Source organism: Bos indicus x Bos taurus, chromosome 25, assembly GCF_003369695.1.
Source record: "Bos indicus x Bos taurus breed Angus x Brahman F1 hybrid chromosome 25, Bos_hybrid_MaternalHap_v2.0, whole genome shotgun sequence".
NCBI classification, from domain to species: Eukaryota; Metazoa; Chordata; class Mammalia; order Artiodactyla; family Bovidae; genus Bos; species Bos indicus x Bos taurus.
The window spans coordinates 40,719,394-40,742,683 of NC_040100.1; the positions used below are offsets into that span (position 1 = coordinate 40,719,394).

At 58.7% G+C, this 23,290-nt stretch overlaps 1 protein-coding gene across 4 annotated transcripts in view; it reads left to right on the forward strand.

The window, feature by feature from the left end:
- The window catches only part of ABCA3 (ATP binding cassette subfamily A member 3), a 41,427-nt gene that overhangs the window by 16,631 nt on the left and 1,506 nt on the right, over positions 1-23,290 (forward strand). For all 4 annotated transcript variants that reach the window (XM_027526722.1, XM_027526723.1, XM_027526724.1 and 1 more), the window contains 22 exons: positions 1,070-1,186; positions 1,429-1,549; positions 3,208-3,381; positions 5,400-5,581; positions 7,449-7,592; positions 8,073-8,202; positions 8,828-8,982; positions 9,211-9,366; positions 9,450-9,660; positions 10,646-10,796; positions 13,085-13,183; positions 14,497-14,683; positions 15,408-15,711; positions 16,037-16,310; positions 17,884-18,088; positions 18,519-18,738; positions 19,018-19,176; positions 19,449-19,621; positions 20,136-20,264; positions 20,386-20,580; positions 22,294-22,481; positions 22,913-23,083. In XM_027526722.1, coding sequence (XP_027382523.1) covers positions 1,070-1,186; positions 1,429-1,549; positions 3,208-3,381; positions 5,400-5,581; positions 7,449-7,592; positions 8,073-8,202; positions 8,828-8,982; positions 9,211-9,366; positions 9,450-9,660; positions 10,646-10,796; positions 13,085-13,183; positions 14,497-14,683; positions 15,408-15,711; positions 16,037-16,310; positions 17,884-18,088; positions 18,519-18,738; positions 19,018-19,176; positions 19,449-19,621; positions 20,136-20,264; positions 20,386-20,580; positions 22,294-22,481; positions 22,913-23,083 — 3,845 coding nt within the window. The remainder of the gene's footprint in view (positions 1-1,069; positions 1,187-1,428; positions 1,550-3,207; positions 3,382-5,399; positions 5,582-7,448; positions 7,593-8,072; positions 8,203-8,827; positions 8,983-9,210; positions 9,367-9,449; positions 9,661-10,645; positions 10,797-13,084; positions 13,184-14,496; positions 14,684-15,407; positions 15,712-16,036; positions 16,311-17,883; positions 18,089-18,518; positions 18,739-19,017; positions 19,177-19,448; positions 19,622-20,135; positions 20,265-20,385; positions 20,581-22,293; positions 22,482-22,912; positions 23,084-23,290) is intronic.

Consider the following 23,290-nt stretch of genomic DNA (forward strand, 5'->3'; position numbering starts at 1 on the left):
CTAATTCTGCCAGTCATCAGAATTTACGTGAGGTTCTCCCTCTAGCGGGGCTTCCCTGTTAGCTCAGCTGGTAAAGAATCCACCTGCAATGTAGGAGACCCCGGTTTGATTCTTGGGTTGAGAAGATCCCCTGGAAAAGGATAGGCTACCCACTCCAGTGTTCTTGGGCTTCCCTGGTGGCTCAGAAGGTAAAGAATCTGCCTGCAATGCAGGAGACCTGGGTTCAGTCCCTGGGTCGGGAAGATCCCCTGGAGGAAGACACGGCTACCCACTCTAGTATCCTGACCTGGAGAATCCCCATGGACAGAGGATCCTGGCGGGCTACAGTCCATGGGGTTGCAAAGAGTCAGACACAACTGAGCGACTAAGCACAGCATAGCACTCCCTTTAGCAATGTCTGCAGTGCCAGTGGAAGGGCGTTTAGAGTATTCTCAGCAGTGCCAACTCTGTGATTATTGGAGCTTTTAAACTGCTGCAAAAACGAGGGGCTCAGGGAACTCATGAAGTGGGTCCTGTTCTCTTGGCGCCTAAATAACTTTAAGATAATGGTGCAGTGTTGAAGCAGTCAGCTGTGGACGAGGACACAGTTCAGGAGAAGGTGTTTGCATGTGTACACGCCCCCAGATAACATAGATGGACCCAGCATGACCAGACGCTGAATGGTCACTGAGCCCAAGCGGTGGGGGTGTGGGTGGCCACTGTTCCAATCATCCCATTTTTCACGCCGTTTGAAACTGTGAGTAGAAAGCTTGGAAATCAGCCTTGCTTGGTTGCCGGCCCAGGAGAGACACTTCACCAGGAGAGGTGGCCCTGGCCCCACATCCCCGAGAGCAGCGCAGTCCATACAGATAGACGGGCCTGGGTCCGCCCCCTCTGTGGGCCCACTGGGCACCTGCAGCAGGCAGGGCTGAGGAGCAGGATTTTTAATCTTAGTTTCAGCCAAATCAGCCCCGTGTGGCCGCGGGCACGGCTGTATGGGCCAGGGCTGGCGTGGCGTGGCGTGGTGGGGGCGCACTGGGGCCCGGGGAGGCAGCGTGGATCAAGTGCAGCAGATCCTGTGCACCCCCAGGAGTACATGCGTATGATGGGGCTCAGCAGCTGGCTGCTCTGGACTGCATGGTTCCTCCTTTTCTTCCTCCTCCTCCTCGTCGCCGTCTCCTTCATGACCCTGCTCTTCTGTGTCAAGGTGAGCGCGGCCCCAGAAGGGAGTCTGACATGAAAAGCAAGGCGTCCAGGGTGGGGGCTGGTGGGCAGAGACATCCGTGGCACCCCCAGGGAGACCCCCAAGACTCCGCCCTGGTGGGAGGGAGCACCGTGTGGCACCTCCTCCTGCCCGTCCCAGCTCCGATGGTGGAGACTGCCCCCACAGAGGGCACGGAGGTGGCCCTGTGTCCCTGTCCCCCGCCACCAGCTGCCCCTGCCGCGCAGGTGAAGAAGGACGTGGCGGTGCTGGCGCACAGCGACCCCACGCTGGTGCTGGTCTTCCTGGCCTGCTTTGCTGTCTCCTCCATCTCCTTCAGCTTCATGGTCAGCACCTTCTTCAGCAAAGGTGAGTTGTCCTGTCTTAGGGGATCCCCAGCTCAGAAGATGGCGGTGTTTCTCTTGGGATGAGTGAGGCTCAGGGGTCCGAGGGCATCTGAACAGAAATGACCCAGGGGCCGACGTGTTCTTTACTCTGCGCCTCCTCCACATTCAGCTTTCTAAGTATTGGCATACATCCTTGAACAGTTCTTTCAGTGAAGCTCGGCAAGGGGTTAATTCTCCTTGACTTTCTGTGTCCCAAGAGAGCTCTGTTTTGCCCTCACTTCTGAAGGCTGTTTAGCTGGAGTGTAAGCATCTCCTTGGCACTTTGATAACATTAGCTTGTGGCCACGGGGCTTCCCTTATTGCTGGGAAGAAGGCTGCTAATGGTCTAGGTCTGGTTTTTCTGTGTGGATGTTTGGATCTGAGGATCTCAGACCTTCATTTCAGTTCATCATCTGTCTGACTGTGCCCTGTTATTCCCCCATCTCTCCTATTAAACCTGACTCGGAGCCTCTCAGGCTGCCCTTCATGTCTTGTAACTAACTTCTTTTTTTTTTATTATTGTGGTAAAATACATATAAATTTACTGCCTTAACCAATTTTGTTTATTTGGTTGTTTTTGGTGGCACTGGGTTTTTCGCTGCTCCACGGAGGCTTTCTCTAATTGTGAGCAGGCTTCTCCTTGTGGCGGCTTCTCTTGCTGTGACTCACGGGCTCCAGAGCTCAGGCTCAGTCGCTGTGGTGGACGGGGTTAGTTATCTCGAGGCATGTGGGATCTTCCTGAGCCAGGGATCGAACCTGCGTCCCCTGCATTGGCAGGCAGATTCCTAACCACTGGACCACCAGGGAAGCCCCTGATGTCCTCAACAGATCTTTAGGGCATAAAGAACTCTTAATGCTGGAGTCTGTGGGGGTCACTGCATGGACTAAAGCCCCCTGTCTCCCCACCCAGCACCTGTGGACACTTGGCCTCTTTCAGGTCCTTCCCACGTGTCACCTGCTCATCCAGGCCTCCCTTGGCCACCTGGTTACAGTCACAGCCCCCAGCCCAGGGTGCATCTTGTCCCGGGTCAGCGGTTTGCTGCCCCTCGCAGGCTGTGCCCACCCAGCATCCCTGCCTTGCTGGCTTTCTTGTCCACCAGCCATGTACGCGCCGGTCCTAAACTCTCCCAGTTCCACCATCTATGTACGCGCCGGTCCTAAGCTCCCCCAGTTCCACCAGCTATGTACGCACTGGTCCTAAGCTCCCCAAGTGGAGGGCTTTGCCTCCCTGGTGCCTGGACCAGGGCCTGGCACTGAGCAGGTCCGACGAGTCTCTGTAGGCCAAATGAGTGAACGAGACAGGGCAGGGCTGGGGGTGCGCAGTGGGCAGTCAGGGCTCAGTGTTGGTCACATCAGGTAAAGGCAGCTGGAGGCGGGTCTGTGGGAGAGGGTGGAGCAGTCACGTTGGGGTCCCTGGGATGGGGCAGACAGGTGCCGCCCCAGGTGGAGTGGTGTTCCCTGCAGCTTAGGCATCCCAACAAGGGAAGAGGCTGTGGACTGAGTGGGGGCCCCCCAGCACTGAACTTCGGTCCCCAGCCAATGTCAGGCTGGGGTCGGGCGGCTCGCACGAGGGACGGGTCCTTGGTGCCCCAGGAGATGCTGGGGGTGCACACGCCCATCTTGCCCTCTCTCCATCCACAGCCAACATGGCAGCAGCCATTGGCGGCTTCCTCTACTTCTTCTCCTACATCCCCTACTTCTTCGTTGCTCCTCGGTACAACTGGATGACGCTGAGCCAGAAGCTCTTCTCCTGCCTCCTGTCCAATGTCGCCATGGCGATGGGAGCCCAGCTCATAGGGAAATTTGAAGCTAAAGGTGAGTAGTCTCCCTTTTCATAGCTGCTCTTGCTGGTTCAGTTGCCCCAAGAGGGTCTGAGCAGAGGGCCCTCCAGCCCCGAGATGCTCGCTCCAGCCACTTCAGCGCAGCTCCACGAGCTGAGCACCCGAAAGGCAAGTCCTCACAACGGGGAGAAGGGGCTGGAGCCACAAGGGAGGCAGATCAAAGACACGTGGCAGACTGTACAGAGAGTCAGGGTGTCCACCGCGACATCAGCCACCCCCATCCCTTCTCTGAGCTCCCCACGAAGCCCTGCCTGGGACCAACTGTCACTGCTGGAAGACACTGGACATGAGAGTCTGCATTTGCCGGTCGTGGGGCTCAAGCTGGTCACCTTTGAGTCTCCGCCTGCCTCGTGGGTTTAGGGTTCCTAGGCCTGGGGTCTCAGTCTGTGAGTTCAATAGCTCCCAGCTTTCGGTAAAGCGGTGGAATTAGCGTCTCCCCTCCCCCTGTTTCCCTGATACCTCCTGCAGGGATTGGCAATGAAGACAGGGAACCTGAGAGAGGAACAAGGGACACACCGGGACATGGCTTTCTCGGGTTTTGTGACATTTCCTAACCTGTAAAATGTCACGTGTTAGTCGCTCAGTCGCGTCTGACTCTGCGACCCCATGGACTGTAGCCTGCCAGGCTCCTCTATCCATGGAATTCTCTAGGCAAGAATACTGGAGCAGGTTGCCATTTCCTTCTCCAGGGGACCTTCCTGACCCAGGGATCGAACCCTGGCCTCCTGCACTGCAGGCAGATTCTTTACACTCTGCTCCACTAGGCTTAGGCGTAAAGTGTCTTGGCAGTCAGATAAATGCTGCTGGGCTGATGCTGGCCTGGGGGCTCCCGTTTTTGCTCAGATTTCACTTGACGTGGAGTCAAGGCTCCTCTGAAGGCTGAAAGTGCACCTGGTCTTACCCTTCACCCCACACCTGCTGGGAGATCTCCAGTGGCAGAGCACTCACCTCTCAGGAGAAGGCCCTGATCGTTCCCATCACTCAGACCCTCTCATGGAAGGGCTTGAAGAGGCGCGTGGACCCAGACGTGGCCCACCTTCCCGCTTCCTCAGCTCTAAGCAGAGGCAGGAGGGACACGATGGGTTTCCGCATGGCCCGTGTTGTGCTGGCATCCGTCCTGGGAGACCTGGCATTGCTCTGCTAGCAGGAGGGGAAACACAACCCCGCTTCTCAGCCCCACCCCACACAGACATCCTCTTTCAGGCTCAAAGCCTGCGTTTCTTCCAGGCCTCAATTCCTACTTCTCATGGCTTTCTGGCTGTGGTCTAAGGAGGGAGGGCGTGGATGTCCACAAGAACCTTCAGTGTGGCTTTATCCTTCATTAGAATGTTTTTCTTCAGCTGACACGGGACTTTTAGTTCAGCAGTGTACGATAAACTGTGGATTTTTTTTTTTTAATGCACAGTACCTTCCAGGGCTCAGATGCTCTTTAAAATAGACATTTGCAAAGAGAAGTCAAACTAGATGACACTGTTTTCAAAATTCTATACTGAATTTTCCTAAAACAGACAAATTTGTAGTTTGGAAGTTAACAGAGCACAAGGCTGAAGACCAGCCATTTCCACCAGGGGCCCTGGAGTCAGCCACACGGAAACCCCCAGGCATCCTTTGGACAGTGATGCTACAAACCAGTGAGAAGACAGGACACCACGAGCACCGCTAAACAGAGCTTTGTGTGCACTGACATGTTTCCCTTCTCTGAAAAGACCTGTCTTAAATGCACCTCATACGTGAATGTGTACATGTGTCCGTGTGTCTGTGTATAGGTGTGTTGTGTAGATGGACACGTCTGCACACGTATATGTTGCAAATCAAACATGAGGCCCTCTCGTCAGTTCATGAGCTTTGCTGGTTCTGTGACACCGATCTGGTGACCTGCTCTGGTCTGAAAGGCCAGGGGAGAGCTGTCGGGTTTGCTGGGAGCGGGGGTGCCGCCATGCTGACTCTGCCCTGCGGGTCCGCGTCAGGCCCGTCTCCTGGCATGTCTTCCAGGCACAGGCATCCAGTGGCGAGACCTCCTGAGTCCCGTCAATGTGGACGACGACTTCACCTTCGGGCAGGTGCTGGGCATGCTGCTGCTGGACTCCGTCCTCTACGGGCTTGTGGCCTGGTATGTGGAGGCCGTCCTCCCGGGCCAGTTCGGCGTGCCCCAGCCCTGGTACTTCTTCATCCTGGTGAGTTCTGATGGCTACCTGCGTGCCCCAAGCCCTTCCATCCCCTGACCTACAGTGCCCAGGTCCGAGAGTAGGAGCTGGCACTGACTGGCTGGCCACAGGGCCTGTATGCAGCCCCACCCAAGCCGCCTTCCTCAAAAAATATCTGGTTGGGTTTTCTGCACACAAAGTAACAGAGCTTCTTGCAAAACTGATCATGTTGCTGGAGTGAACAGCACAAGCCCACCACCCAGAGAGGAACACCACTGACACTCTAGGTGTAGTTCTTCACATGGTTTCCTGTGCGTGTGCGGCACGCATGTATGTCATCTGACATCTATACGTTTGTTCTTAGAAAAGGGGATGATGTAAAAATGCTTGAGACTTGCTCTTTTTTTCTAGGTACGTTTTATAAAGTCTTAGTCGCTCAGTCGTGTCCAACTCTTTGTGATCCCATGGACATTAGCTCCCCAGGCTCCTCTGTCCATGGGATTCTCCAGGCCCAAATACTGGAGTGGGCAGCCATTCCCTTCTCCAGGGGAGCTTCCCAACTCAGGGATCAAACCCGGGTCTCCTGCATTACAGGTGGATTCTTTACCATCTGAGCCACCAGGGAAGCCCAGTGTACATCTTAGGTATTTTAAGTACATATACATATGGGTCTATTTACAAATACACTTTTAGATTTTATCTGTGCATATTTATAATTTTTTAATGTATTTGTAAATATATTTCTATTCAAACATGCGTTTTTCTCAACCAGCTTCACTTTTTAACAACTATATAGTATTCATGCGTGCACCACCTAATTGTTAACAAATTCCCTCCTGTTGATTAGCTAGGTTAGCCAGGAGCCACTTTATTGTTTATCTTTGGTTCAACTAATCTTTATCAAGTGTCCACTCACTTTGTCATTGTTGTTCAGTCGCTAAGTCGTGTCCGGCTCTTTGTGACCCCATGGACTGCAGCACGCCAGGCTTCCCTGTCCTTCACTATCTCCTAGAGTTTGTCCAAGTTCATGTCCATTGAATCAGTGCTGCCATCCAACCATCTATCCTCTGCCGCCCTCTTCTCCTTTTGCCTTCAGTCTTTCCCAGCATCAGGCTCCACCCATTATTTCATCAAATCTAAGATGGTCCTGATTCTTAGAGGCACCATCACTTTGACACCAAGAAAGAAAAATACTGGCCATTGTTCTGTGTGGTGGTTTCTGTAATCTGTAAGACACATTCTGATTTCAAAGTCTCTTACAATGAGAGACAGGTGTCCCCCAAACCAATGGAATGTGACACGTTGGAACCGCCCCATTGGCTGTGGGGTACACGGGGAGTGGGGCTGGAGCTGTGGGTGATATATTCTCCCCCAGCAGGGCTTCCCCTGGGGGGCTTCTTCCAGGGCCCTGTGCTCACCTCTCCTGTGACCCCGCCCACACCACTGTGCCAACCATGTGCCACCCTCGAGTGACCCCTGCGCTGCGGGAGCCAGACCATGGGAGGGAGGCCGGCCCGCGGGCGTCTGGTTTGTTTCACGAGCACCTGAGAGGAGCCGGGCCTCCCCACATCGCCCTGGGCAGGACCGCTTTGTGACCTGGCTTTGTGTTCAGTTTCTTGGTTTACTTTCCCTCCTATCACCTCTGAGCTCTGTGCACAGTGAGCCTTGTGGCAGAACAGGGGACAGACTCAGCACTTCCCAGGCAGTGGGCGCGGAGCTGCGCGGGGTCTCCGTCCGACCCCAGGACTCTTGGCAGTGCGTTCTCTGCAGCAGCACTTCATGGGGGAGGCCGGGGCTGGTAGGCTCGCAGCTCCAGCGTGTCGGTCAATGGTTGCTCTGTGTGTGGCAAAGAAAAAATGAGCTGACGTGACTGGGCCAATCGAGATTTCTGTTCTAGCCCTCGTACTGGTGCGGACGCCCAAGGACGGCGCTCGGGAAGGAGGAGGAGGACGACGACCCTGAGAAGGTGCTCAGGACCGAGTACTTTGAAGCTGAGCCTGAGGACCTGGTGGCCGGGATCAAGATCAAGCACGTGTCCAAGGTGCCACACCTGTGGGGACTAGACCGCGGCATCACAGGGCAGGAACCATCCTCTGGGCCTCGCTTTTCCTGGGTTCCTGGGGCTGCCCTCTGACTGGCACCTGGGCACCGGCTACCCAGGCTGTGCCCCAGGGCCCAGTGTGGAGGCTCAGGATCGAGTCAGGACCTGCTGTTGCCCCCCTTAACCTCTGACCAGCTTGGCAGTGGACGCTCTCTGGGCTCGCTGTATGCAATGCCTGGTCTTCCAGACCTTCTAGTCCTGCCCAGATGCTGGGTGCTGGGGGCCTGGGGAGGGGCAGGTCGGGAGCCGCAGGAAGGAAGGGGTCTTCCATCAGTACTCTGGCCTTGCGGTGCGCTGGGCATGATCTCCACCCAACACCCTCGGGTGGACAGGGATTCCCGAGGGAGTAAGATGGAGGGCCTCTGCGGTGAGGGCCCAGGGGGCTCCTGATGCCCAGGGTCGCCCCTGCCTCTCCTGCAGGTGTTCAGAGTGGGGAACAAGGGCAAGGCGGCTGTCAGAGACCTGAACCTGAACCTGTACGAGGGCCAGATCACTGTCCTGCTGGGCCACAATGGCGCGGGGAAGACCACCACCCTCTCCATGCTCACGGGTGAGGACCCGGCCTCCACGCCCCCTCCCCACCCCTGACCACCAGCCACTTGCCCTTAGGTGGCTGTCCTGTCCACGCTGAGAGCTGCGGAGCCGTGGGGGCCCTGGGACAGGGCGGGAGCCCCTTAGGCCACAGGGAGGGGCTCCACCCGCACTGACGGGGGTCCCGCGCCCACTCTCCTAAAAGCCATCCTGGACACGCTGGCCCAGCTCTGCCAGTCGCCCCGTCCTCCCTGAGTGCAGGCTCAAGTTGGGACCTGGGGTCCGAGGGTGTGGGGGACATGCCACTCATCCCTAATAAGCCAAGGTGCCCGGGATCAAGATCCTGTGGGGACCAGGCCACAGGGTCAGGAGGTCATGGGGCAGTAACCATCCTCCGGGCTTTGCTTCTCCTGGGTTCCTGGGACTGCCCTCTGACCTGCTCCCCCAGGTACCAGCCACCCCATCTCTGCCTGAGGGCTCAGGGCCGCATCAGCACCCAGGGCTGATGACCCTCCTCTGCCTCTGGAGGCCCACTCGGTGGGGCGGGGCACTCACCACGCGAACCAGGGAGGCTCAGCCCTCCTTCTGCTCCTGGAGGGTGTTTGCATTGACCTCAGGCCCCGGGGTCTTCTGCTCGGCCCTAGGTCTCTTCCCCCCGACCAGTGGACGAGCATACATCAGCGGGTACGAAGTCTCCCAGGACATGGATCAGATCCGGAAAAGCCTAGGCCTGTGCCCACAGCATGACGTCTTGTTTGACGACCTGACCGTTGCCGAGCACCTGTATTTCTACGCTCAGGTGAGCCGGCAGGGGACAGGGTGTGCGGGCTGCCGCGGTGGTCCCATCATCCGTGAGGCAGCCTCGGAGCCCTTAGCCTCCCAGAAAACCGAACCTGCCCCAGGGAGCCGTCAGCAGACTGTGGGGTGCAGGGTGGTCAGGGCATGAGGTCCAGCATGGGGAGGGACAGGGACAGCACCAAGGCTGGTGCCGCCTGGACGGGCCAGATCTCCATCCCTGCTGTTTCAGCTGAAAGGCTTGCCACGTCAGAAGTGCCCTGAGGAGGTCAAACGCATGCTGCACGTGCTCGGGCTGGAGGAGAAGCGGGATTCCCGGAGCAGGTTTCTGAGCGGCGGGATGCGGCGCAAGCTCTCCATCGGCATCGCCCTCATCGCGGGCTCCAAAGTAGGCCCGGGGGGCCTGTGGCGCGGCCTGCAGCCCAGGCCAGGGCTCTGCCGTCCTCACGGGGCTGCCCCTCCGCCCTCCAGGTGCTGATGCTGGACGAGCCCACCTCGGGCGTGGACGCCATCTCCAGGAGGGCCATCTGGGACCTTCTGCAGCAGCACAAGAGCGACCGCACCATCCTGCTGACCACCCACTTCATGGACGAGGCTGACCTGCTGGGGGACCGCATCGCCATCATGGCCAAGGGGGAGCTGCAGTGCTGCGGGTCGTCGCTGTTCCTCAAGGAGAAATACGGTGAGCGGGGCCGGCGGGCAGCTGAAAGTCCATTCCGCACGGGGTCCACGTGGCTGGTCCAGGTGCCGGAGAAAGTGCCCACTGGTCATGTTCCCTGAGGGCCCCTGAGGTCAGGTGGGGAGCGGCCTTCTCTAGACGGCCTGTCTGCTCCCTGTGGGTGGAGACCCGAGGCCCAGGCAGAGGGGCTGTGAGAATGACGAGGAGGAGAACAGAAAGTCTTAATCTGGAGCATTGTTTGGCCTTGACTGGTGGACTAACAGTCAATGCCGGCCCTGCCAAGAGCGGGGGTGCCGTTGGAGGAGCCAAGTCTGCTTGCCAGCATCACAGCTCCCGAACAGGCGGGGGGCCCGCGGCACTGCCCAGGGCGGGTGGGCAGTGGGTGCAGTCAGCCCCCTCTTTGCTATGTGAGTGCAGCTTCCCTTCTGGAGGACTGCTCGCCATCCGGCATGGTCCTGGCAGGCCAGGTCTGCTCATGTCCCACCCGCAGAGGAAGCAAAGGCAGAGGTGCAGCGCCCCTCCCCCAGACACCCCAGGAGGTGTGCTCTGAACCCCCACAGCTTCCCCTGGCCAACACACAGCCCCGCAAGTGGCAGGTGACCCCAAGTGCTCACCATCAGGCTGGGGGGAGGCTGGAGAGGACGGCCTTTGTCCTGAGGCTCTGTTACCAAGGAAGCAGGGAGAAGAGGTCTTGGGGACAGTTTGGACCCAGCCTCTGCCACTTGCAGTCTGAAGTCTAGCTCTGCTCTCACCTCCTTGTGCTCAGCACTGCGGGTCCTCCAGCATCTCTCCCCAGCGAGGGTGAGTGGAGGGGAGCTGAGCCCCTCATGACAGCCCTGAGGCACCCTGATGGGCATCGATTCCATTTCACTTGCCCCCATTCTGCAGCCCCTTCCCCAGGAGCCTGCCTCCTCCCCAGGGAGCCCGGGGCCCTGGGTGAACCCCACTGGGCTCACTGGGTGAGCACCGAACACTCTGGGGTATTCAGGCGCAGGCTACCACATGACGCTGGTGAAGGAGCCCCACTGCAACCCCGAGGGCATCTCCCGGCTGGTCCAGCACCACGTCCCCAACGCCACCCTGGAGAGCAGCGCCGGGGCAGAGCTGTCGTTCATTCTTCCCAAGGAGAGCACGCACAGGTACATACGTGTGGCATGTGTGTGTCCCAGAGCATGCACAGGTACATACATGTACCCCAGAACACACACAGATACATACGTGTCCCAGAGCATGCACGGGCACGTCTGTGTCCCAGAGCACACATGGGTACATATGTGTCCCAGAGCATGCACAGGTACATATGTGTACCAGAGCACACATGGGCATGTCTGTGTCCCAGAACATGCACAGGTATATACGTGTCCCAGAGCACACACGGACACGTGCGTGTCCCAGAGCATGCACAAGTACATATGTGTCCCAGAGCACGCACAGGCACATGTTTGTCCCAGAGTATGCACAGGTACATCTGTGTCCCAGAACGTGCACAGGTACATACGTGTCCCAGACTGTGCACAGGTACATACGTGTCACAGAGCATGCATGGGCATGTGTGTGTCCCAGAGCGCACACAAGTACATATGTGTCCCAGAGCATGCAAAGGTATATACGTGTCACAGAGCACACATGAGCACGTGTGTGTCCCAGGGCATGCACAGGTACATATGTGTCCTGGAGCATGCTTAGGCACACATCCTAGAGAGAGCACACAGAGGTACATACATGTCCCAGAACACACACAGGTGCAGATCTGAAAAGGGGGCTCAGTGGGACTTAAGGGGCCTGTGTGTGAGACACGCACCCTGCACCTGTGGGCTTGGCCAGGGTCCCTCTCAGCTCCTGGGCCGGTGATGGTTGGTACCTGGTGAGTCTACTTGCTGGGCCTGGGGTGCCAGGCCTCCCTGTGCGTCAGGGCTGTACCCGAGGGGAAGGGTGGTCATCACAGGGTGTTGGGTGCACTGGCGCTCTCCATGCGTAGCTTGCTCCTCACACTGCAACCATTCAGGGTTAGTGTGCAGCTGTGAACTCACATATCTTCTTGGTCTCGTAGTCTGAGCTGTGGACACATGCCTCGTAAACAGAGCAGTCTCCCCATGTGGGCAGGTAAAAACGAACTTCTGATTCACATGCAGAAACTTTGGAATAGAAAACTTACAGGTGCAATTAATCTTGCTACCAGCCTGACTGAGCAATGTGGTTTTAATCACGGCAGCGTTCCCTGACTTAGATGTACTATAATTTAACACCTACTCTGTCATCACATGTTCATGTTTTACAGACACACACATGCAAATATGCTAATGCACATCTTTCTAGAAAACTCTGTTGAGGTCTCCAGTGGCCCCTTGGGATGGATCCCCAGCAGTGGGGTACCTGTTACCAGACTCTCCCCGGACAGGTTTTGAGTTTGACTTCCCCAGCAGCAGGACGGGGAGGGTCCATTTTACCGACGCCAGCTTTGAATCAGACTTCTCTTCATTACTTGTGTATCTCATGGGTGGGAATGACCCACACTGCGTACTTATCATTTGTGTTTCTTCCACTCCTGCTGGCAGACTGAGCACTTCCGGTGCTTACTGGGTGCTAAGCGTCGCTGCTTCTGGCCGTTGCACGCCCCAGTCCTGTGTGTTCAGTATTAACATCGACCACTTCTGTTGTACCTTTTTTCCCATTCATTGAAGTGAAGTCGCTCAGTCGTGTCCGACTCTTTGCGACCCCATGGACTGTGGCCTACCAGGCTCCTCAGTCCATGGAATTTTCCAGGCGAGAGTACTGGAGTGGGGTGCCATTTCCTTCTCCAGGGTATTTTCCCAACCGAGGAATCGAACCCGGATCTCCTGCATTGCAGGCAGACGCTTTACCGTCTGAGCCACCAGGAAGACCTAATTCATTGCTGCCTTCTAATTTTGTGAGAGGTTTTTCCCTCGCAGATATTTTACATCAAATGGGTTCTATCTTTTCCTTTGTGATTTCTCCTTAGAAAGGACTTCTGTGTCCTACAAGTCCATGAATATTCCCCAATTTCTTTTGGTTTGGTCTGTGACTTCATGTACATGTGTGCCATCAAAGAGTGCCTTATAGGCCCAAGTACCCAAAAGAGGTTGTGTGGGGACTTCCCTGGCAATTTGACGGTTGGGATTCGGCACTTTCACTGCCGGGTTCAATCCCTGGTCAGGGAACTGAGATTCCACAAGCCACACAGCATGGCTGGCCAAAAAAAAAAGATTATTTAAAAAAGTGCTATGTTGGAGGAGGAAGGGGGACAGGGGGTGACAAAGCTGAGCTTTGTTTCTGAGACACCATCTCCAGAGGCTCACCTTCCTTTGCCCCTCCCCCACACTGCACTGAGGTGATTGTTTAGGAACACACCATCTAGAAAGTCACTGAGAAGCGACTTACCACCCTGGTCTCTTTTTTTTTTTTTCAGGTTTGAAAGTCTTTTTGCTAAACTGGAGAAGAAGCAGAAGGAGCTGGGCATTGCCAGCTTCGGGGCCTCCGTCACCACCATGGAGGAGGTCTTCCTCCGGTCAGTACCTGTGCATCTGCATCCGCCGGGGTCTCAGCCCTGCGGGTGGCTTTTCTAAAGGGTGATGATACAGCAGTGCCCTTGACTGTCATCTGGAACGCCCGTCCGAGCTTGACCCGCAGCCCGGGGTGGCAGGAGGGCAGCAGGCCAGCCCTCAGGGCCTGAGCTCACATCTGCAGGGCCCTGTTAGTAACACCGGCACAGACTCGGCCAGGTTCCCGACACTCGGGTGACTCAGACCGCAGAGCAGTGGAACTCTGATGCCCGGATGCTCCACTCCCACTGTGTGTGTCGGCCCCTCCCCTGGGCCCCTCCAGGGAGCTCTTCTAGAGTTCAGGTGATCATCCCCAGGCATGTCTCCTTCTGTAGTGAAGATGCGAAATTTAGCCTTCACCTCTCAGAACTGGGGCATGGGCTCCAAACAATTAACACATTAGTCAAGCATTTCTTGAATGCTTTATTCGGCAGATACAGTGCTAGGAACAAGAAATACAAAAATAAATGTTATGCAGATTTTTTTCCTTGGGGCTCACAGCCTAGAGGAGGCAATACCATCAGTGAATATAAATACACAGGTGCACAGGTTGGCTGGCTCCCAGCCTCAGTGCAGCCCCCCACGCAGCCCAAGGCCATGACTCCGATCTCTGCCACCTGAGGACCTGCCAGCTTTGCCCCCACCCACCCCCTACATGTACTTCTGAGTAGCTCAGTTGGTAAAGAATCTGCCTGCAATGCAGGAGACCCGGGTTCTATCCCTGGGTTGGGAAGTACACTGGAGAAGGAAATGGCAACCCACTCCAGTACTCTTGCCTGGAGAATTCCATGGACAGAGGAGCCTGGCAGGCTACAGTCCATGGGATGGCCCCCCGCATGCACCATCATGCCCGCCCCGAGGTGGCCCCTCCCAAGATACATTCTTCTGCCTCCTCGTCTCGGCATGCAGTGACCCCCGACCCTCAGGTCTCCACACTGTGACAAGCCCTCCCCACACTGCCGTTGTGCCCTGTGCCCCATCCTGTCCCCTGGACCGTCTGGGGCATAAATGCTGACCGTGGTCAGTCTCTCCAGGAGACCAGGGCCCTCAGGATCAGGGCCTGCCTGGTTTTCTCTCTCTCTCCTGGGCTTTGCCTGGTCTCCGCAGCTGGTGTCCTGGAGATAGGCAGGGATGAGTGTGTGAATGGGCACATGAAGGCCCAGCTGGCAGAACAGATGGCCATCTGCCTGAGTTCCCCTGACGGTCACTGGCTTTCCTCCTCTGCTGCCCCTCCCTCCCCGAGGAGCCTTTTCTGACCCGGCCTCCGTGTCTCGGCCAGGGTTGGCAAGCTGGTGGACAGCAGCATGGATATCCAGGCCATCCAGCTCCCTGCCCTGCAGTACCAGCACGAGAGGCGGGCCAGCGACTGGGCCGTGGATGGCCACCTGTGTGGGACCATGGACCCGACCGACGGGGTCGGTGCGCTGATTGAGGAGGAGTGCACTGCCGTTAGGCTCAACACCGGGGTGAGAGCGTGAGAGTATCAGAGGCCGTGAGGGCAAACGCGGGCATCCAGAGGGTCCAGGCCCCCAGGAAGAGGGCAGGTCGCAGTTCATGCTCCTGAAGGCTGGCCCAGAGAAGGAAAACCCGGAGCATTTTAACTGAACACCCGCCACTTCTCGTTGTTCTAACTTGGCCACTCACGAACAAGGGCAAATGCCGTTCATAAGGCTGACCGCCCCATGTACATGTGCCCTGTACCCAGCGAGACAGAGGCAGCCGTGGGCCCGTTTTACAGACAGGAAGCTGAGGCCTGGGCCGAGGTCGCCTGGGCAGCTCACAGCGGAGCTGGGCTCTGGTCCCTGCCAGCCTGACCTGCACAGTGAAGGACTGAGCGTGGGGAATACAGGCAGCGGGAGGTTTGTGCACCTGCTCTGCTGTGAGCGCGGCTGGAGTCTTCCAACCAGCAGGGACGGAAGGCCGAGGCCTTGGCTCCTCTCTGGGGTAGCACAGGGTCCCCTAACATCCTTGGATGATGGAATAGCGCCTGCCCTGCCGCCACAGCTGGTGTGAGGCCCCAAGGCCCAGGGGCACCTACAAGGAGGTGCTCTCATGGGTCGTCCATGTCAGGGCCCGAGCCCTGGGGGGAGGCCCGGGACCCAGCGCGCCACTGTCAGCTGGAGGCCCCGGGGGCAGGGGCAGGGCTGGCTCAGGCTGGCGGCCACGTCACCCCGTCCCCCTCTGTTGCAGCTGGCCCTCCACTGCCAGCAGTTCTGGGCCATGTTCCTGAAGAAGGCCACCTACAGCTGGCGCGAGTGGAAGGTGGCGGCGGCCCAGGTCCTGGTACCCGTGACGTGCCTCACCCTGGCCCTCCTGGCCATCAACTACTCCTCCGAGATCTTCGACGACCCCCTCCTGAAGCTGACCCTGGGCGAGTACGGCCACACCGTCGTGCCCTTCTCGGTCCCCGGGACCTCTCGGCTGGATCAGCAGCTGTCGGAGCATCTGAAAGACATGCTGCAGGCCGAGGGCCAGGAGCCTCGAGAGGTGCTGGGTAAGGGGCATCTCAGGGGAGTGTCCTGGGGGGCTTGGGGGCGTGGCTTGTGCTGGCAGAGGCCCCTTCTCACCCATGTGGAGGTGCAGAAGGAAGAGCTTGTGGCTATGGGGGTGCCCCCCAGGCCTGCAGCCTTGGGTCCTGTGGCTCCCACCCCGTGGCCCCACAGCCCCGGACAGCGTGTGGGTGGAAGGTGATGTGTCCTTTCTATGGTTCCTGCGGCCCTTCAGGACAGGCACTCAGAGCGGGGCCTTGGCAGGCTGCCGGCCTTGAGCCAGTCATCCACGCCACTGACCCTGCCGTTGCCCCTGCCGCCACCACACAGGTGACCTGGAGGAGTTCCTGATTTTCAGGGCCTCAGTGGAGGGGGGCGGCTTCAACGAGCGGTGCCTGGTGGCAGCGTCCTTCAGAGACACGGGCGAGCGCACGGTCATCACTGCCCTGTTCAACAACCAAGCGTACCACTCCCCAGCCACTGTGCTGGCCGTCGTGGACAACCTCCTGTTCAAGCTGCTGTGTGGCCCCCGGGCCTCCATCACGGTGTCCAACTTCCCCCAGCCCCGGAGCGCCCTACAGGCTGCCAAGGATCAGTTCAATGAGTATGTGCCCTGTCCCACCCCCTCAGGACCCCGTCCCCAAGTGCTCAGGACCTGCTCCTAGCACCAGGACTGACCGCCTCCACACCCGAGGCACTGCTGGGCTCCTCCCACGGGGACCCCAACCCCACAGCCTCCCCAGCCTTCCACATAAAACCTTTCCTGGGACAGCTGAGACTTTGGGGAGACCCCAGCCCACACACACTTAGGCCCCACCGGTGACTCCTGTGGATCTGGAGGGTGCTGCACCCTCTTCCCAAATCTGCACCCAGCGCTTGCCGATCTATGTCCTGGGGGTACGGCCTTCAGTGCCCGGCATATGTGTGTGTCGCTGCCCCTCAGTGGCCTCAAGTCTGGGACCATCTCAGGCATCTCTGTCCTTGGCCTTGTCACCTTCATGGTGTAGGACTCTCCTCTTCCCGATTGCAGAGCCCCTAGACCTCTGGGGACTGTCCAGATGAAACCAGAAAAGTCTGTTTATTGCAGAACTGTCACCCCACCTCAGGGCAGTTCATTGATGGGGCTTTCATCGCCACCTCCCACTTTAGACTGCCTCCTGGCCCTTCGGTGTCCTCCTCCCCTCCGCCCCCTCTCGACCCCACTGTGAAAGCAGAGACTGGGTGGCAGTCCTCTGTTCTCGCTGCACCAGGGGTCAGGCTGGGGAGTCGGGCTTAGCATGGTGAAAGTGGATGAGAACAGGAGTTTTTCTTTTGCTGAAACAGCTCTAAGAGATATGACCCACCTGCCATATGGTTCTGTGGTTCACGATGCACAATCGAATGGTTTCTAGTACATTGAGTGATGGAGCCATCACCACAATATAGTTTTATCGAATGTTTTCATTATCTTCAAGGAACCGTGGCTCCGTGGCAGTCACTCCCCGTTCCTCTTCCCTCTACCTCTAAGCAGCCGGGAGTCCACTCTCTGTCCCCGTGGTTTGCCTGTCCTGGACATTTCCCGTAGGTGGAATCAGACACCATGTGGCCTTGAGTGACTGGCTTTCACTCTCGAGTCTCATCTACATGTGCCAGCACTTCATCAGTTCAGAGCATTCCCCACCCCAGCACGGCGTGTTGAAACGTTCAGGGGGTGGGGAGGGGGCAGTTTAAGCTACAGAATGGTGCTGTTGGCCCTGGTCTCTGATAGGTGTTGCTGGCACCTGAAGGTCCTGCCCACTCAAGAATGAGAGTGGGGAGACTGCCACTACCCTGATGCCATGCCCAATGGCGGGTCTGACCTGGGCTGCCACAGAGCGGGGCGGAAGTGTCGGATCCACACCTGAGTGTCTGTGGGGAGTGGGTGCACAGGGAACGGAAGGCCACTGGGAGGGCGGCAGTGCCATCACTGTGGACCGGATGCCCAGAAGGGGAGCTGTTCCTGGGTGGGGTAGGGGGATGCAGTTTTCCTGGTATGGAGCCCCCTGAGGCTCTGGATTCTTCCTTAACCCTCTTTAGTGGCTGAGTCACTGCATCACCCGCTTTGGACAATAGTGAGCCAGCACTGGATGGCCCAGCTGCCAGGACGTGCTGTGCTCTATTCCTGACCTGTCTTGTGCCCTCCCTGCCTCCCGCCACAGGGGCCGGAAAGGATTCGACATCGCCCTCAACTTGCTGTTCGCCATGGCATTCCTGGCGAGCACATTCTCCATCCTAGCAGTCAGCGAGAGGGCCATCCAAGCCAAGCATGTGCAGTTCGTGAGTGGTGTCCACGTGGCTATTTTCTGGCTCTCGGCTCTGCTGTGGGACCTCCTGTCCTTCCTCATCCCCAGTCTGCTGCTGCTGGTGAGCTGCGTGGCGCTGGGGCCTTTCCCCGCGTCTGGGGTTGGGGGAAACCCGCAGAATCACCCTGGGCTCCCAGCAGGTGCTGGCGGCACCACCCCTGCTGCGGGAGGAGGGTGGGAAGGCCCTGGCAGCCCCGCCCATCTTCACGCCCCGCCCCGCCGCCTTCAAGCCCCGCCCCGCCCTTCAGCCCCGCCCCCTCCGGTCTTCACGCCCCTGCCTGTCTTCAGGCCGTGCCCCTCCTGTCTTCACCACCCTGACTGACCCTGCCCACCTTCACGCCCCACCTCCTCCCTTCTTTGTGCCCCACCTCCCGTCTTCGAGCCCCACCCCTCCACTCTTCACGCCCCGCCCCCCGACCTCTCCTCCTTTGGGAGGTGGGGCCTGGGGGCTGCTGGGCAGGGACTCACGCACCCTGTCTGTGCCGCTGCAGGTGGTGTTCAAGGCCTTCGACGTGCACGCCTTCACGCGGGACGGGCACGTGGCCGACGCCCTGCTGCTGCTCACGCTCTACGGCTGGGCCATCATCCCCCTCATGTACCTGATGAGCTTCTTTTTCTCTGGGGCGGCCACCGCCTACACGCGGCTGACCATATTCAACATCCTGTCGGGCATCGCCACCTTCCTCGTTGTCACCATCATGCGCATCCCAGGTGGGCGCCAGGAGCCCACCCCTTCACCCACTCCGTGACCCGCAGAGCCGCTCAACCAGCCGGCACCCTGGCCAGGCGTGCTGCAGCCGTTGTGCCCAGGCGGCCCTGCCCCACGGCACCCGTGCACCCACACCAGCAGGAGAGCAGGGCCGGTGCTGGATCCCTGGGGCAGGCACGGCTGAGCTGCGTGGGGAACTCCAGACACCAGCTCTTCCTGCACCTCACATACAGGTGCAGTGTGTCCTCCCGTGCTGACTGGCCTGTGCTTCCTCCCCACAGCGGTCAAGTTAGAAGAACTTTCCAGAACCCTGGACCGCGTGTTCCTGGTGCTTCCCAACCACTGCTTGGGGATGGCAGTGAGCAACTTCTACGAGAACTACGAAACCAGACGGTACTGCACCTCCTCCGACGTGGCGGCCCACTACTGCCGGAAATACAGTGAGTGTCCAGGCCTTACTCCGGACAGCTGAACCCCTCGCAGGCACAAGGGCCACCTCGAAGGTGAAGCCGCCAAAATGCGGGCAGTGCTTGGGTCCCCATGTGGCTGTGACACACCCTTAGAGGCCCAGTGGGCCCCACCGGTGCAGCCTTCACCCAGGGGTTGGGCACAGGCACTTCGGGGTCGTGAGAGAGGACTGGGGGGGCTGGGACCCCCAGAGGGGAGGGGCGCTCCAAGCCACGGGTGCAGCACCCTGTCCCATGTTTCACAGACATCCAGTACCAAGAGAACTTCTACGCGTGGAGCACCCCGGGGGTCGGCAGGTTCGTGACCTCCATGGCCGCCTCAGGGTTTGCCTACCTCACCCTGCTCTTCCTCGTGGAGGCCGACCTGCTATGGAGGCTGAAGACCTGCCTGTGTGCCTTCCAGAGGAGGCGGGCACTGGTGAGTGGCCCGTTGGGCCTCCAGCCGCTCTGCTGGGGGGCACCCTGCCACCGAGGTCGGCCTTCCTTGGGGACACTGCGCAGGGAGTCCACCGGCAGTGCTCACAGCGTCCCCTGGGGCTCTCTGAAGCCATGGGTCGAGGGAGCCTGGGGCCTCGGGGATCTCAGTCTCCCCGGAGACCTGGGGGCCCCGGCGCCCTCGTGTTTGTCACATACATTTCTTCCCCAAACAAACAAAACCTGCCAAGACATCACTTGCAGGACAGGTGGCCCCAGGGCTAATGGGGCAAAGACACTAGGCTTTTCTAAGGAAAGGAGTGTGTGTTTCCTCGGGGCCAGTGTCAGCCCTGATGGCCGCCCAGCTCTCCTGGGAGAGAGTTGGGAGACCTGAGTTGGCCCGCGTGGGGCTGAAATGGGGTGAGCGGCCTGGGAGACCTTAGTTAGTTAGCTCTTCCTCCCACGGAAACGGACCCCTCGGGGGAGCTCACCCCGGCGGCTGTTTTCCAAACAACTAGACAGAAGTGTACACCCGGACGGCGGCGCTCCCTGAAGACCAGGACGTGATGGACGAAAGGAACCGCATCCTGTCCCCCAGCCTGGACTCCCTGCTGGACACACCTCTGATCATCAAGGAGCTCTCCAAGGTGAGGTGGCCCGCCCCGGCTGGCCCCGCCCAGACTGCTCTGCTCCGCCCCACCCCGGCTGGCCCTGCCCTGGGCCTCCTGCCCCCACCTCCGCATGGCTGTGTTCTCCGCGCACGCGCAGGTGTATGAGCAGCGGGCGCCGCTCCTCGCTGTGGACAAGGTGTCCCTCGCGGTGCAGAAAGGGGAGTGCTTCGGCTTGCTGGGCTTCAACGGAGCCGGGAAAACCACGACTTTCAAGATGCTGACCGGGGAGGAGACCATCACCTCTGGGGACGCCTTTGTTGGGGGCTACAGCATCAGCTCTGACATCGGGAAGGTGGGTGCGGCCAGGGAGGCAGGGATGAGGCTGGCCTCTGGCTCGAGGCTCAGGGACAGCAGGACGAGGCAGTAGCCGCGGCCAGAGCTAAGCAAGTGGTGGAGAGAGGAGTGAGGCTGTATCAGAGCACCCGGGGCTGGAAGATACCAGGCACGGCAGGCAGGAAGGCTGAGACTGGGTCCCCCCCAACCCCGGACTAGTGACATCTCTGGACCTGGGCACAGAGCGGCACCCACAGAATTCTGTCCTCTCAAAAGGACTCTAGTCTGTGTGCACAGTGATGGCAATGGTGCCCTGGGCCATTCAAACCAAGAACCAAAAGCTGGATGAAAGGTTAACCTTAAACCTCATGGTTGAGATCATGGAAGAGCGAGAGGCTTAGTGACGACCCCCAGCTGGAGTCTGCAAGCAGGAGCCACCCCTGCACAGAGGCCAGTCTGGCCCCTGAGACTTGGGCGTGGGTTAAGGACCTTATTGTGTGTAGGGGGCAGAAACGAAGAGCCACCCCTCTGAGTTAGCATGAAGCAGGCCATCCTGCTCCCGGGGACTGTGTGAACAGTTCCACGTGTGCTGAGCATGGCAGCGGAAGGAGCAGAGAAAGGCCTGTGCCTGGGAGTGACAGCATCTACTGAACCGGCATCAGGGGCTCCCAGTCAGCCATGCCACAACCACAGCACGCAGAGCACCCTCTCTGCAGGAAGGCTTTCATCCTGGACCTCTGAGAACCCCTCACGTAGTATTTCAAGGCCTGAACAGCACACAAGAAAAGCAGACAGAGGAGACCCCAGGCTGTGGCTGGAGCCCACAGACACCAGGGCTCTGTAGGGGGTCAAGCCCACCACTTTGGATTTGCAGTTAGCAGACCCAGATTATAAAACAACCGTGTTTCCTTTGTTCAGAGAAATAAACAAGATTGAAAAGGCATGCAAGGGAGAGGGATCTATAAATGTGGTCCAGGAAACGCAGGCCAGGGTGAGGAGCCTGAGACACATTTATTCTGTGCTTCAGTTGGAAGGGAGAGAATAGGGAAGAGATAGTAACTGCCACGGTCACAGCCAAGAAGGTCTCCAAACCAGTTAAGACCAGATCCTGGAAGCCTGAGAACCCAGAGGAGGTTAAAGAAAAAGAAATCCCATCTCTGGAATCCACAGAACCCAGGCATGCTTGTGCCCACTAGCTGCCGAACGTGGCTGGAGCTGGAGGCCAGCCATGCGGCATTCTGGCTTTGCCGAATGTGGCCACTCACCCGAGACCAGCTGCCATGCCGTCTTCTTAGGCTACACCCCGCCCCAAAGGTGTCACCAACAAACATCTCTTAATAAAGGGAGAAAGGGAAGGTCCCAGCACACGTTAGGTGTTTGTTAAACATCCGATGAACTACAGAGTGGATATCTCTCAGCTGTAAAGCATTGCGTAGACATGGTCACTTTGTACAATCAATGCGTTCCTGTAGCTGTCCACCCCCCTGCTGCCCAGGGTAGACCAGGCTTTGGCCAGTCTCTAACCCCTGGTTTGGGGGCAGTCTGGGTCCCAGTGCTCCCAGCCCTCACTGAGCCAGGCAAGCCTCTCTAGTGTCCCCACCGAAGTGCCATTTGGCAAGTTTTGGCGGAGGGTAGCCGCCAGGGCCAGTGGCACCAGCGAGGGACCACCTTGGGGAGATCTCCTGAGAGAAGGCTTCTGACCTACCAACTCCCTGCTGTGCTCCAACCCCAGGTGCGGCAGCGAATCGGCTACTGTCCCCAGTTCGATGCCCTGCTGGACCACATGACAGGCCGGGAGACCCTGGTCATGTTCGCCCGGCTCCGGGGCATCCCCGAGCGCCACATTGGCGCATGCGTGGAGAACACGCTGCGGGGTCTGCTCCTGGAGCCGCACGCCAACAAGCTGGTCAGGATGTACAGGTGTGCCTCAGTCCCGGTGACCCCAGACCTTCCCAGGGTGGGGTTGGGGTATCCCTTACCATAGAGCAGGGGGCACACGGGTCAGGGACTCCCACCCGTTGTTCCATGACCCACAGGGATATGGCAGCAAGGCCCAGGCAGTGCTAGATGAGAAAGGCTACCCTGCAGGTGCTCCCCACTGGAGGCACGGCCAGGCCCCCAGTCAGGCCCCCTTGGGTGCAGACAGACAGTGGTACCGCTCTCTGGGGGTTGCAGGATGACCCCATGGGCACAGCTCTTGAGGGCCTCCTGCTTTGTGAGGTGGGCCTTCCAGGCACATTCACCTTGTTCTTCCCGGGGGCTCTGCCATCCCTGGGCTCTGTCCTCTGCTGGGACCTGGGACCCCACACTAACTGTCAGCCTCACCTTTCCCCATGCCCCCTTGGCCTCAGCGGTGGCAACAAGCGCAAGCTCAGCACTGGCATTGCTCTGCTGGGAGAGCCCGCAGTCATCTTCCTGGATGAGCCATCCACTGGCATGGACCCTGTGGCCCGGCGTCTGCTCTGGGACACTGTGGCACGGGCCCGAGAGTCTGGCAAGGCCATCGTCATCACCTCCCACAGGTACAGCCAGGATGGGGGCTGTGGGCCGGGTGGGCCAGAAGGGGCTGGGTGGACAGAAGATCTGTCAGCCTCTGGTGAAGAGTCTGTGAGGCGAGTGGGCCACACCCTGAGCGTGGAATCAGGAACAGCTTGATCTGGGCATCAGCACTTTCCTAGGTGCACGGTTTTGGCGTGGAGGGCAGGCATCAGCATTCCCCGCTGATATAT